This window comes from Neomonachus schauinslandi, chromosome 2 (assembly GCF_002201575.2).
Source record: "Neomonachus schauinslandi chromosome 2, ASM220157v2, whole genome shotgun sequence".
Lineage (NCBI taxonomy): Eukaryota > Metazoa > Chordata > Mammalia > Carnivora > Phocidae > Neomonachus > Neomonachus schauinslandi.
The window spans coordinates 98,419,146-98,432,398 of record NC_058404.1 but is presented as its reverse complement, the minus strand read 5'-3'; the positions used below and the strand labels follow the sequence as shown (position 1 = coordinate 98,432,398).

The window sequence follows — 13,253 nt, the reverse complement described above, 5'->3', positions numbered from 1 at the left end:
TGGAAAATAATGCCTGGGTAAAGGAATTGGTTTTAGGAAGAAACATGTACATGTTGAACTTAATTTAAATATCATTTGAAACATATGTTGGATCAAGATACACATCTTTCAGAAGCACATGACTTTGTCAGTCTCTTGTTTCCTTTTATAAACAGAATTATTATGCTTGTAATGGGCCAGGATACTCAAGCTTTGTTTCATGGTACCATACTTGTTTTTGAAAATACTACTTAAGGTTATAAAATGCATTTGCAATTTATAGCTATTTACTTTTAGAATTCCTTCCATGTGCTTTTGTCTCTGTGGTTCCTCAGGAGAGTAGAATATTTTTAACCAGCATTATTTCCACCACACTGCTGCTGAAATACGATATTTGTTTCTCGTGGTATTGCTGATACTGCATATTTTGGATATTAAATAAATAGACTTTTCAAAAGACCTAATTAAATCATTACTCTTGGCCAGACATTTTCAGACATTCACCAAAACTATTAATTCACTGCATCAGCTGATTTTGAATATAAAAAACTGTTTTATCAACATAATTTGATGCTTTTGCTTCTGTTCAGAAGAATTATCATAACTTAGGAGCATTAATTATGACAGTTATTTTGTGGACAGGACATCTCTAAATTTCAAACCACTTGTGTAATAGCTTTCAATATGTTTTTGTTTCTTTGCCTTCCCCTAATTTCCAAATAATTGCCATTTTTAATAGGTCAAAATTGAATGTAGCTGTTTTTATACCTGGACTGCTTTACTAGACTAATGGAACTTAGTGAAACAGAATAAATAGTACAGAATGTAGTCAGATTAAAAGTCTAAAATTCTTATTGAATGTTTTTGTTAAACCATTCCATTACAATAAATATATTAGCTACCCCATGTACACCTGAATATACAAGATACATGTGGTATTGTGTTAAGCTCAGCTATTCCATTACTAAATTAAAAGGTGCTTTGAGGCATTGACTTTACTAAATTGTGAGATTGGCTTGGAGAATGCAGTACAAAAATGTAGCAAATGCCACTAAACATGTATTTTGAAAGAGTATTTTTGCCTTTGACTGTTAGAAATCATGCCCTTATACGTTTGACCATGAAGGATGAAACATATCTAATCTGTGAAGGAAAGAATGGAAACTGTGGGTGCCATAATCTCCTGGCATACCAGCCTTATAGTCCTACACATCCTAAATTTATGTTCTTCCCAATATCTTTCTTGAGAGTTCTTAGCCTGGATATTTTGATAAGTAAATTTCTAGAGGTTAATAATCGTAAAGAGCATGCTTATTTTATGTAAGTATATTTAAATCAAAAAGGACTTTTTGGAAGTCAATGATTCCAACACTAATTATACCTCAGTGTCAAAATGCAACAATTACATACAATAGGAAATCAGAAAACATACTTTTCCTGGGATATATAGCAACTCAGTTGTATTTTTATTTAAAGTATTCATTTACAGGAATCTATCCTCAAATGCACTTAACCCATTACATAAAAACAGAAATAAAAATAACAGCTAACATTGTCATATACTTTCTGAAGGATCATTCTAGGTTTTTTACATGTATGAACTCATTCAGTCTTCACAATGGCCCAGTGTGGCAGGTAATGTTATTGTCCTGATTGCACTGATAAAGAAACATCAGCTCATAGAGGCTAAGTATAAGGCCCAAGGACACACAATTAACAAGTGGCGGAGCAGATTCAACCCCCAAAGCATCAGATCTCAACCAGTACAGTGTATAATATTTAACTCAATATTTTAATTATAATATACATAATTAAGAAATATCTAAATCAAACTGCTTGTAATTTCAACATTGGACTGTCATGTTTATAATATATTTAATATATAATATATTTTAAAATAAAATACATATAATGTATTTTAAAAATACTATGAGGTTAGCATTCTCCATCATCAAATCCAGATGGGTTCTTTACTTTAAATTCTTTTTTTTTTTTTTTTTAAGATTTTTAATTTATTTATTTGACAGAGAGACACAGCGAGAGAGGGAACACAAACAGGGTGAGTGGGGGAGGGAGAAGCAGGCTTCCCGCCCAACAGGGAGCCCAATACGGGGCTCGATCCCAGGACCCTGGGACCATGACCCGAGCCGAAGGCCGACACTTAATGACTGAGCCACCCAGTCACCCCTTTACTTTAAATTCTTCTAAATTTCTTTTTTTCTCTTTCTTTTTTTTTTTTTTCACTTTGCTGAGATCTACTCTTTCTTGAAGCCTTCCCTTTAACCTCAATTAGTGCCTATGAAGTGATGTGCTTAAACAGCGTTGGGCACTTAAACACGTGAAGAATACTCTGTTTTTCTCAACCTTTCTGTGTCCTCTGCCAACTTTCTAGTTTAGACTTCAAAGTTTTGAGGGCCACCACTCAAAGATCTAAGAGTACATAAGAAATCACCCCTGCTTTCATTTTACAGAACATGGACTTGGAACCTACAAAGAACACAGATTGTAGAAAGTTTCACCTTGAGGAACTGAAGCCCCAGCCTCTTGGGGCCAAACTCTACTCACTCTTTGCCTTCTCCGGCCTCTCCCCACTCTAGTTCTTCCTACAATATCAAGAACCTTGAGAGATTGCTTCCAATTAAAACAAGATTAGTATTTTCTTGGCCATAAAATTCAAGGCAGTTTGTGTTGCAGTTGAGATTCTCAAAAATATACCCATAACCTAACATGTTAGTTTGACCTTCTTCTTCTATTCTTCATTTAAACTCTCCACTCTAACAAACTGTTTAACAATGAGTAATCCAGACATGCCATTCTCCTTCCCTCTGCATTTTTGCTTAAACTGAAATGTTTCCTTAGTCCTTGCTTAAAAAAAAAAAAAATTCTACAAGCCCCAATTCAGCTCCATATATACTCTCGTTTATTATCTTCCCTAAAGAAATCAACTCAAAATAATCCATCTCTCTTCTTGGTTCTTACAGTGTCTATGGCAAGCCTCCTCCACTTAGCACTTGTCTCATTTAATTACCTTCTCATGCTGAATCAGAAGGACCATGAGCTCAGAGTCAGGCAGACTTGGGTTTGAAATCCACACTAACACTTGCAGTGTGACTATGTGTAAGTTAACCAGCATCTCGGAACCCAGTGTCTTCATTTGTGAAATGGCACCTCATGAAGTTGTGAACTGAAGTGAGAGGATGCATACATAGTGCTGTCACAGTGCCTGGCACAGAGCCATCCTTCAGCAAATCCTCTGGTTATGCGGTTAATAGTAGTAGTGTCATTTGTATTTTCTGTAGCGACAACTTGACTCCTTTCTATGTGTACATTTTATGAGTTAAAAAATATATATAGCTAATACTGATGGCTGAGATTTTCTGTGTTATTTAATGGATGAATGGTGAAAGATGATGTAATATACTACTTTGGTTTGTTATCTTTTGAAATCTTTTAGTATCTTATCAAATAAAGCCAAAAGCCTCACTTTGTCGAATACATACTCAACATAAGAAATGGTGCCCTTTACTGTTGTACTTCTAACAACTGAGATGCGGGTCTTTTCCTCAGGGTGCAAATGCTCTGGTCACATACACTATCATTAGTGGAGCTGATGACAGTTTCCGCATTGACCCTGAATCTGGAGATCTGATAGCAACCAAGCGGTTGGACAGGGAACGCCGTTCCAAATATTCTTTGCTGGTTCGGGCAGATGATGGTCTTCAATCCTCAGATATGAGAATTAATATCACTGTCAGTGATGTGAATGACCACACGCCCAAGTTCTCCAGACCTGTGTACTCTTTTGACATCCCAGAAGACACAACCCCAGGTAGGTGGCACACCCTTAAGTATGTTTTGCAAAGATCGCTTTTGACTACAATTATGGACCATGTTTTGCCTGCTCTTAATTAGTGACTAGTTTTTACCATATGCTGCTAGGTATAAAAATATATGTGCTAGGTACTTTAGTCTGTTAATTAACCACCTTCAGTACAGTTCCCCCCAAAATTGCTAGACTTTTGAGAGCAAATGAGGTTAGCAATTCATCTGATTACCAATTACAAATACTGTTTCTGAAAGTATTTGTGATGAGTTGTTAATTTTTCTGGCAACAACAATTTTGATACTGTTTTCCCACTTTATGCTCTGTGATATCTTACAGCCCATTTAAACATTTTATGTGTTAATATCATTTCTAAATGCTGACTTCTAAAAAATGGTCATATAATATGTAGTTTGCTACCTCTGCATCCATTCTGGGTCAATATACTTCAGAAAGGCATTTGCAAGACAGGACTACATCTTTATTTTTAACATATTTTAATTGGTTATAAAAATTAAAATAAATGGATATTTTAAAAATTCTAATATGATTATAGTGTTATGTAGACAAAGCAGAAAGCAAAGCACATGAAAATCTGTGAATACTAGCTCTAACACTTAGAGCCTGTGTGGCCCAGGGCAAGTTCATTCATTACTCTTAGCTTCAATTTTACCTTCTGTAAAATGGAAACAATAATTCCTGTTAGAATTAAGGTAAAGGTTAATTCAGAGAATACATCATATATACCGTAGCTAACATGGGGCTTAGGAATTAGCATGTACCCAGTATGTGTTAGTAGAATCTTGTCCTGAATTGTCAGCTTGCCTCTTTGAACATATTATGTTGTGATTGTTGAGTTTGAGTACTAAAGATCCATATTTCTGGTGTGTGTTTGCTTCATTTCCATTATTGGAAATTCTTATCTAAAATTGAAATTTTATTCCGAATTACATTTGGAATGATTTTGCGTAATAAGGCATATGTTGTGGAAACTCATTTGACAAAGAAATTAAATATTTATAGACTACTTCTTACTGCAGTTTTCCCTTCACTCCCCAACATGAGTTGTGCAAGTCCTTCATGAAATTATCATCACATTTATTTCTGCCTTAATTATAGCAATGACCACACAAGCTATTGAGTGATATCCACTGAGCTTAAGTCTGCATTATTTCTGGGGACCCCTACTTCCTGATACTAGCAATGGGCCCCAATATATGTTCACTGCAATCACCAGTATGTTCACGAATTGGTAGTGCCAGGCAGAGAAATAGTGTCAGAAGTATTATTTCTCCAGAACATTTACACTGTAACATAAAATTTACTGAGTATTTAATATGCTATATGTTTTGTTAGTATTTGGGAAGGTTGGTATCAGTGTTAATATAGAAATCTGCAGACTGTTGTATTCACTATATTTTCATAGTGATTCTCTAGTTAAAATATTTTACTGTACAAATAAAATTTGTTGGTGTCTGTATATATTCTCTTAGTAATACCCTTATCCCATTAATTTTAGACTATTAATTTTTTTTTTTTGATAGGTTCTTTGGTAGCGGCTATTTTAGCTACAGATGATGACTCTGGTGTGAATGGAGAAATTACATATATTGTGAATGAAGATGATGAAGATGGCATATTTTTCCTGAATCCAGTTACTGGAGTCTTTAATTTGACTCGAGTATTAGATTATGAAGCACAGCAATATTATATCCTTACTGTTCGAGCTGAAGATGGTGGGGGACAATTTACTACCATTAGAGTTTATTTTAATGTACTAGATGTAAATGATAACCCACCTATTTTCAGCTTAAATTTATATAGCACATCTTTAATGGAGAATCTACCTCTAGGATCTACTGTTCTTGTGTTTAATGTTACCGATGAAGATGATGGTATGTACTTTATTTTATACACTTAAAAATTTATTAAAAATGTCCACAGATTTATATTATTTTTATTTACTGTGTTCAGTTGTCACAAAGAGGGACAGTTTATGATTTAACTATAGAGGATTAAAATTAAGTGCTTTAAGCTTATTAGAAGGATGAACTTAGGTATCTACCATGATTATTTTTGTAATCTGGTCAGTTAATAAATGACTACTATCAAATGGAAAAAAAATTAAGTGCTTTATCAGTTAAATTCTTATTTATAACAGTTACACAGCATGCACTGTTATCATTCTATAACCTTTTTCTTCCCTTTTTACAGTATCTCAGCTTAATAATGTAGAAGTCATAAAACAGCTTTTTACTAGTTTTTTGTCAGATTAATAAAAATATTTGTTTGCATATATTATTTTAACATAAAAAGGATAAAATTTGGAAGCAAAAGGAAAACCAGCATTTTAAAAAATACTTAATGCATAATTAGTTTTAAATTTCTGACTGAAAAGTTCTAATAATATTCTAGGAAGCTTTCATGCTTGATTCAAAGGACAGTCTCAGATCTCTTTAATTTATGCTATATAATCAAGTTGAGATTTTGCTTTAAATCTAGACTTCACATGTGTTTGATTTTATTTATTGCAAAAGCATTTGACAAACTTTCTTTTAAAATATAACTCTCAAAAAATAAAATAAAATATAACTCTCCTGGTCTTTCTTCTAAGATGTGTTTGTCAATATACATTTCGGATAATACAGGACTAGAGATAACATTGTGCAGATTATCAGTCTTTAACTGAACTGTCTGGAAAGTTAATACCTTGTTTCCCCTTTTATTGGATGAGTTCAATGTCCTATCGCTTGAGAAAACAAGGGGCAGAACTTTAAAGAGGAAATAGGTTTCTAGCTTGAAGATATGCTTAGTGACATGGGCCTATCAATCTTAATTTAGAATTTCCTGATTCTTACTGACTTGGATGAATGACTAAAGTAATTTCAGAATACCATCCTATCTCAACATTCTCCTCTATACTTACATAGACGATCCTTTCAGGATTATCTACAAGTGTCCCTGAGGAAGATATGAGGGGCAAAAAGCACAGTATTTTATATATGTTTCAATTCATAAAATTGGAAATACTTTCTTCAGAATTCATGAAGGGCATTGTGAAGTTTTCCCCTTTTATGTTTAAGTAGTTAATACTGGTCACAGGAATATATATAAAAATAGAAGAATCTGTAATACTAGTACTACTACTGTTGCTAGTAATATTAATAAGAATAACAGAAATTTGTGGCATATTTAGTAAGTAACCAGTCTAGGCCTAAGAACATTGCTCACCCTGTTTCACGTACATCAGCCCAGCTCAGCTCAATTAGACTTTGTAGACAATTGAGCTTAATCTCTATTTTGGGAGTTGATTTCTCTATTATAACCTTAGTTTATCTGCTCCCTGGATATGAATATCTTATTTGTCCTTGTGACTGGTCCTGACTTTTCTGTAGTGAAGAATTTTCTGCCATGTTTCTTTGTGATTCATTATTATGCATTATAGAGAGACCATTGTTTCATAGGATTGTGTGCGTCTCTGGACTAAATTATATTTATCCTCATACCTTCAATTATCGGGAACTGAAAAATAGCAAATAAGAAACTTTCTTTGTGAAAATCTGCTGGAATATTCCACACACACATATGCACAGACATACATTAACCATTGACTTCTACTTACTTTTCATGCATTCTTTTTCCCTTTAATTGTGTTTGTGTTGGGTAAAAAGTGTCAAGCTACATTTTTCCATTGTTTTAGTTTTGAATACTTTTATCAGTGTAATTTCCTGTACCTTGACCTAAAATATAGGACATGGTTCCTATTCTTTCTGAATTTCAAGGATTGTGATAAGACTGTACAAGGGTAACCTCGCTTATTTAAAATTGCCAACTTGGTCACACTGAATAGTTCTCAAAGTATTTCACAAACAGTATTATTTAGACATTTTTTTTAAAATAACAAATTCATCTTGGGGCACCTGGGTGGCTCAGTCGGTTAAGCATCTGCCTTCGGCTCAGGTCCGAAGGGTCCTGGGATCAAGCCCCGCTTCGGGCTCCCTGCTCAGTCGGTAGCCTGCTTCTACCTCTTCCTCTGCTGCTCCCCCTGCTTGTACTCACTCTCTCTCTCTGTCAAATAAATAAATAAAATCTTAAAAAAAAACCAACCCCCCCCCCAAAAAAAACAAATTCATCTAATCTCTGATCAAAAGTTTCCTGATGAGGAAATATTATCATCTGAAGAAATTTTATATAAAAATAAAGTTACTATTTTCTGTTCCCTATAACCAGATTCAGAGTTCAACATCAAATTTGAGATTACAGAATCTTTTAATAAGAATAGGTCAAATATCTTAACTATTTTCATAAGATAAATAGTGTATGTATTAATCTCAAGGCTTCCCTATATACAGTGTAAAAAGTATTATATTGAGGCAAACTTTTATAAACTTAACTTCATGGAAATATACTGGCTTTGATAATTATTATGTTATTATCCTAGAAATAAACGCATATGCTCTTCAAAATATTGGGAGTCATAGAGTGTTCTGAGAATAATGCAATGGTAATGCTGAATAAGTTCACCTGTCCATGCTTGGTACAATTGCAGGTCATTCAAATGAAAGGAGTTTCATATTCCGGTGACTTGGTGACCTTGTTGGAACTGCTTCATAAAGATGAATGCTGTCTGAAGCAGTTCCATGGGTTACAGCTGTGTGATACGTAGACAAATGCTAGCTTATCGTAGCATAATTAGACAACGTTTTCGAACTGTAAATAAATACACACATTTCATAACAAAACTATATACCTATAGTTATGTGCTATATTTCCTGGAACTAAATTATTCCTGAGACTGAAAAAAAAAAACAAAAAAACAAAACCAACACAACCACACACACACAATAAAACTTTCAGAAGGAATCATGTGACTAAACCACTTTCAGAACATTGAACACAAATGGTTAGAAGTATGAACAGTTTTAAGTTTAAAGACCTGGTGAGCTATAAAACACCACTAAAGTCAAATTCTGATACTTATGGGTAGATTACAGATTTTAAAATAATGTATGTACTGTTTCATGATTTGAATATTTGATGCAAAGAACAGAGAAAGACAAATGGTCTGGCCTCTCTATTTTTTTGGATACTACAAATGTTTCTATCTATCCACATCTCTTTTCTAGCTGTAGAGCACATGCCCAAAGTCATTTAGATTTGTCAGAAATGAAAAGCTCTTTTCTTTACAGTAAAGTAAATATAAGCGGCTTTTGTGGCCTGTAATTGTAACAGTAAGGATTCATGAAGTTCCTGAGATGAGAGCTGTTTCTTCGATGGTGTGGCAGTATTTTGTACAGGAGTTGTTATATTTTTATGTTTATATTCTCAAAGATGATTGTTATTGTGAGTTCATTGGAATGGTATTTAATATCTGTATCTGTCATTTTGAATTTGAATATAAAATCAAATTTTTCTTTTTTCATAATTCTTGTTAAAGTTTAATATTTATTACTTATCCCACCCACCTACCCCACCAAACCTTTTCCCTTAAAAAAGAGGCTGCTCTGTTGTTTACAAGGAGGCTATAAAGTCTTGGTATCATGTTCTCTTTTTGCCTCTGAAATTTAGTTGTTTACTCAGGAAATAGCAAACACTGTGGACTGAGGGTGTTCAGATCCTTGCTTTAATTGCTTGCATTCCAATTGATTTATGTAGAAATGCTAGGCTATCACTTCGTAACCATGTGTACTTTTGTCAGTTTTTCTAATTTCTTTTGATCTTGGGCATGAAAGATTTTATATGCTTTCACAGAACTAAATTTTATATCTCTGCTTGCTGGTATTATTTTATCCAGATGTTTTCATAACTTTTTCTCAGTAATAATTGGATCTGAATTTGTGCCTCAAAGAATAGGAATTCAAAATTTACTGATGGATTTAACCATAAAAAATGCAGAAAATTTCCTTAGTAATTTGACTTAAAAATATATAAAAAATATAAATTCAAATTAAATTTCTTTCTAGGAATATGTATTTATATATATATATATCCCTATATGTCACCTATATAAAATTTCCATTAATTGCACCAATTGATGGAACTTTTCTTTGCACCAGTTGATGTAACTTTTTCTTCCCTCATTCCTGTGTAATTTTAAGTCAAGGGTTGAAGAAGGCTGTTGACCTTGTTCAATCCAGATCTTAAAATTCTCTTTATCTCCTGCTGGTAAATTGACCTGTGGCCTCCATTAGCTTTATTTATTCATATTTTTCCTGATCTTCAGAGTCCTAATTATTCTGAACTTTACACTGCTTTGTTCACTTGTGAATAGTTTTAAACAAACTATAAAGATTAAAAGCCACAACTCATAATGAAGGGGAAAATCCAAACTTTTCAAAGATCTACTGAATCCTTGTTTATCTTAGAAATTTTTACGAATAAACCAGCATCTAAAAGTTATTTTCATACATATTTCTTCTCTGTATCAACATACAGATAAAGGATATTAGAGACCATAAAATCACAGGAAAAGAGTAATTCTAGCATTTTTTTTTAAAGAGCAGACAAGCTTACCTAGTAGAAAAGAAAATCCCATTACTCTACTCAAACTTGCCTTTGTAAGGAACCTGACAAGTTTCAAGAAAAGATAAAAGCTAACTCAAGTAGTCATAGAATCCCGAGAAAGTATTTTGCAAGAAAAAAAGAGAAAAAGAGTGATTAAATTGTTCTAGAAGACTCTTGGAACAGAGTGGACATCATTTCTGACACCTAAATAGTTTACTTAAAAAAAATTTTTTTTTTAAAGATTTTACTTTTAAGTAACCTTTACACCCAGCACTGGGCTCGAACTCACAACCCCGAGATCAAGAGTCACATGCTCTACTGACTGAGCCAGCCAGGTGTCCCTGATGCCTGAATAGTTTAAATTAACTTCAGAAGTAGAGGAGCTATTTGTAAGCAATTAATGTAACTCAACAGATTTTCCCTAGTGTAAAACCTCAGAGTATAAAATCTTTATTAAGAATGAATTATCTAGAGGCACAATATATTTCTTAGCAACACTTATAATATCTTACAGTATCCCAACATCTTTAGGATAAGATATAAAAACGTACATGGCATTATGCACAAATGAAGAAAACACTTCTGGGGCAAGAAATCAGTTTTATTTCTGTTTTCACTGCTTATCTGTTATTGACTTTTAAATTATTTACTAAAAATGATTGGCCAATCCACTCTCCACTCATTTGTTTTAGAATATTCTGTGCAATCATTTTTTGAAATGAGAAATTATGTATATATTTTTTTACAATTAAAAAGTGACACATGTTCCTAGGAAAAATAGATAAAATAGCATCTAAATATAGCCCAATAAAAGTGTGAGCGTTTATATTTGCAGGCTCTTATGTATCATTTTACTGCTAACATTTCCTTCAAAGAATACTTTTAAAAGACATTAAATGTACATAATAAAATTTGAGAGAGAATTATTTTCACAAAGGCCATTAGCCAGATGCTTAATAAGAATTAAAAAGTATTTATTGGTTCTGACAAGAAATGTAAAAGTAGACTTAAAACATCCATGACTAATGCCGTACATCAGAAAATTTTATTACCCTTCCCTGAAAATTGGTGTCAGCCTCGATAAATTACTGAAGTTCTAAATGTTTGGCTAACAGTATAGAGTGTGGCACTGTTAATGTTGAACCCTCAGGAGCTATGTTACAGAAATAAGGAAATGTATAAAAATATATTCACTCCCTGGAATATTTTTCTCCTCTTTATTTTTGTAATTTAACATTTCAACATCGTAGTAAATAGCAAGCAGTATATAGATCATTCATTTGCCGATTTTAAACATCTTTTCACATGAAAAGTTAACAGGCAATGAATTATGTGTGTGTATGACTTACAAAAAAATTAACTGCAGCTAAATCATCCATAAGGTGTGTTTGGGGCGTCATATATCAAATATGCAAGTTTTATGTCAGAATTTTTGGTGCAACTTAGTCTGTAATCAGCATGCATTTGGGAAAATTTAATTTTTTTCCCTTCCATTTCAGGCATCAACTCCCAATTGGCCTATAGCATTGCTTCAGGTGATAGCCTCGGTCAGTTTACAGTTGACAAGAATGGTGTACTGAAAGTCCTTAAAAGTTTGGACCGGGAAATTCAGTCCTTCTACAACCTGGTTGTTCAGGTGCATGACCTGCCACAGCTTCCAGCCTCCAGATTCACAAGCACTGCCCACGTCTCCATTATTTTGTTGGATGTAAATGATAACCCACCAACATTTCTTTCCCCTAAATTGACATACATTCCAGAAAACACACCCATTGATACTATTGTTTTCAAAGCTCAAGCAACGGACCCAGACAGCGGCCCAAACAGCTATATTGAATACACCCTGCTAAACCCTTTGGGAAACAAGTTCAGTATTGGAACCATTGACGGTGAAGTGAGGCTCACTGGAGAACTGGATAGAGAAGAGATTTCTAATTACACTCTGACAGTGGTGGCTACAGACAAAGGTCAACCAGCTCTCTCTTCGTCTACCGAGGTTGTAGTTATGGTACTTGACATCAATGATAACAACCCTGTTTTTGTGCAGGCCTTGTATAAAGTGGAGATTAATGAGAACACACTTACTGGAACAGATATAATACAAGTATATGCAGCAGATGGAGATGAAGGTACAAATGGACAGGTTCGCTATGGCATTGTTGATGGTAATGCCAATCAGGAATTTCGCATCGACTCTGTCACAGGGGCCATCACTGTGGCTAAGCCATTGGATAGAGAAAAAACTCACACTTACTCTTTAACTGTTCAGGCAGCAGATCGTGGCAGTACCCCCAGAATTGACACCACCACTGTCAGCATTGTTCTACTGGATATTAATGATTTTGTTCCCATGTTTGAGCTGTCTCCATATTCTGTAAATGTCCCCGAGAATTTAGGGACACTGCCCAGAACAATTCTTCAGGTTAGTATATTTAAATTAAGCAAATATTGTGTTCACTCTAAGACATCTAATTTAAAAGTCCACCCTCTCTGGGGTCCCTGGGTGGCTCAGTCAGTTAAGCATCTGCCTTCGGCTCGGGTCATGGTCTCGGGGTCCTGGGATCAAGCCCCGCATCGGGCTCCTAGCTCAGCAGGGAGCCTGCTTCTCCCTCTCCCTCTGCTTCTCCCCCTGCTTGTGCTCTCTCTCTCTCAAATGAATAAATAAAATCTTAAAAAAAAAAAAGTCCACCCTCTCCTACACCCACCTCTTCTTCATTCTCTTCATAAATGCTTAACTGCAGATAAACAAATCTTGAAAAGGAAAGGTTAATGAAAATTATGCCTAAGAACCTATTGATTTCCTCGTAGATTAAAATGTTGTATTTCAGTTATATTCTTCTGTGTGTAATCATGTTGCACACATTTACATATTTGTGTATTTTGCATTTTGTTTCAGTATAACAGTAATATCTAAACATAGTAAGAAAATAAAATGATATAAAAGTTT

The 13,253-nt window shown here is 34.1% G+C and overlaps 1 protein-coding gene across 1 annotated transcript in view; it reads left to right on the top strand.

The window, feature by feature from the left end:
• The window catches only part of FAT4 (FAT atypical cadherin 4), a 175,005-nt gene that overhangs the window by 87,996 nt on the left and 73,756 nt on the right, over window positions 1-13,253 (top strand). Inside the window, exons 4-6 of the mRNA XM_021681470.1 lie at window positions 3,547-3,808; window positions 5,347-5,697; window positions 11,806-12,728. Of these exons, the coding sequence (XP_021537145.1) occupies window positions 3,547-3,808; window positions 5,347-5,697; window positions 11,806-12,728 (1,536 nt within the window). The remainder of the gene's footprint in view (window positions 1-3,546; window positions 3,809-5,346; window positions 5,698-11,805; window positions 12,729-13,253) is intronic.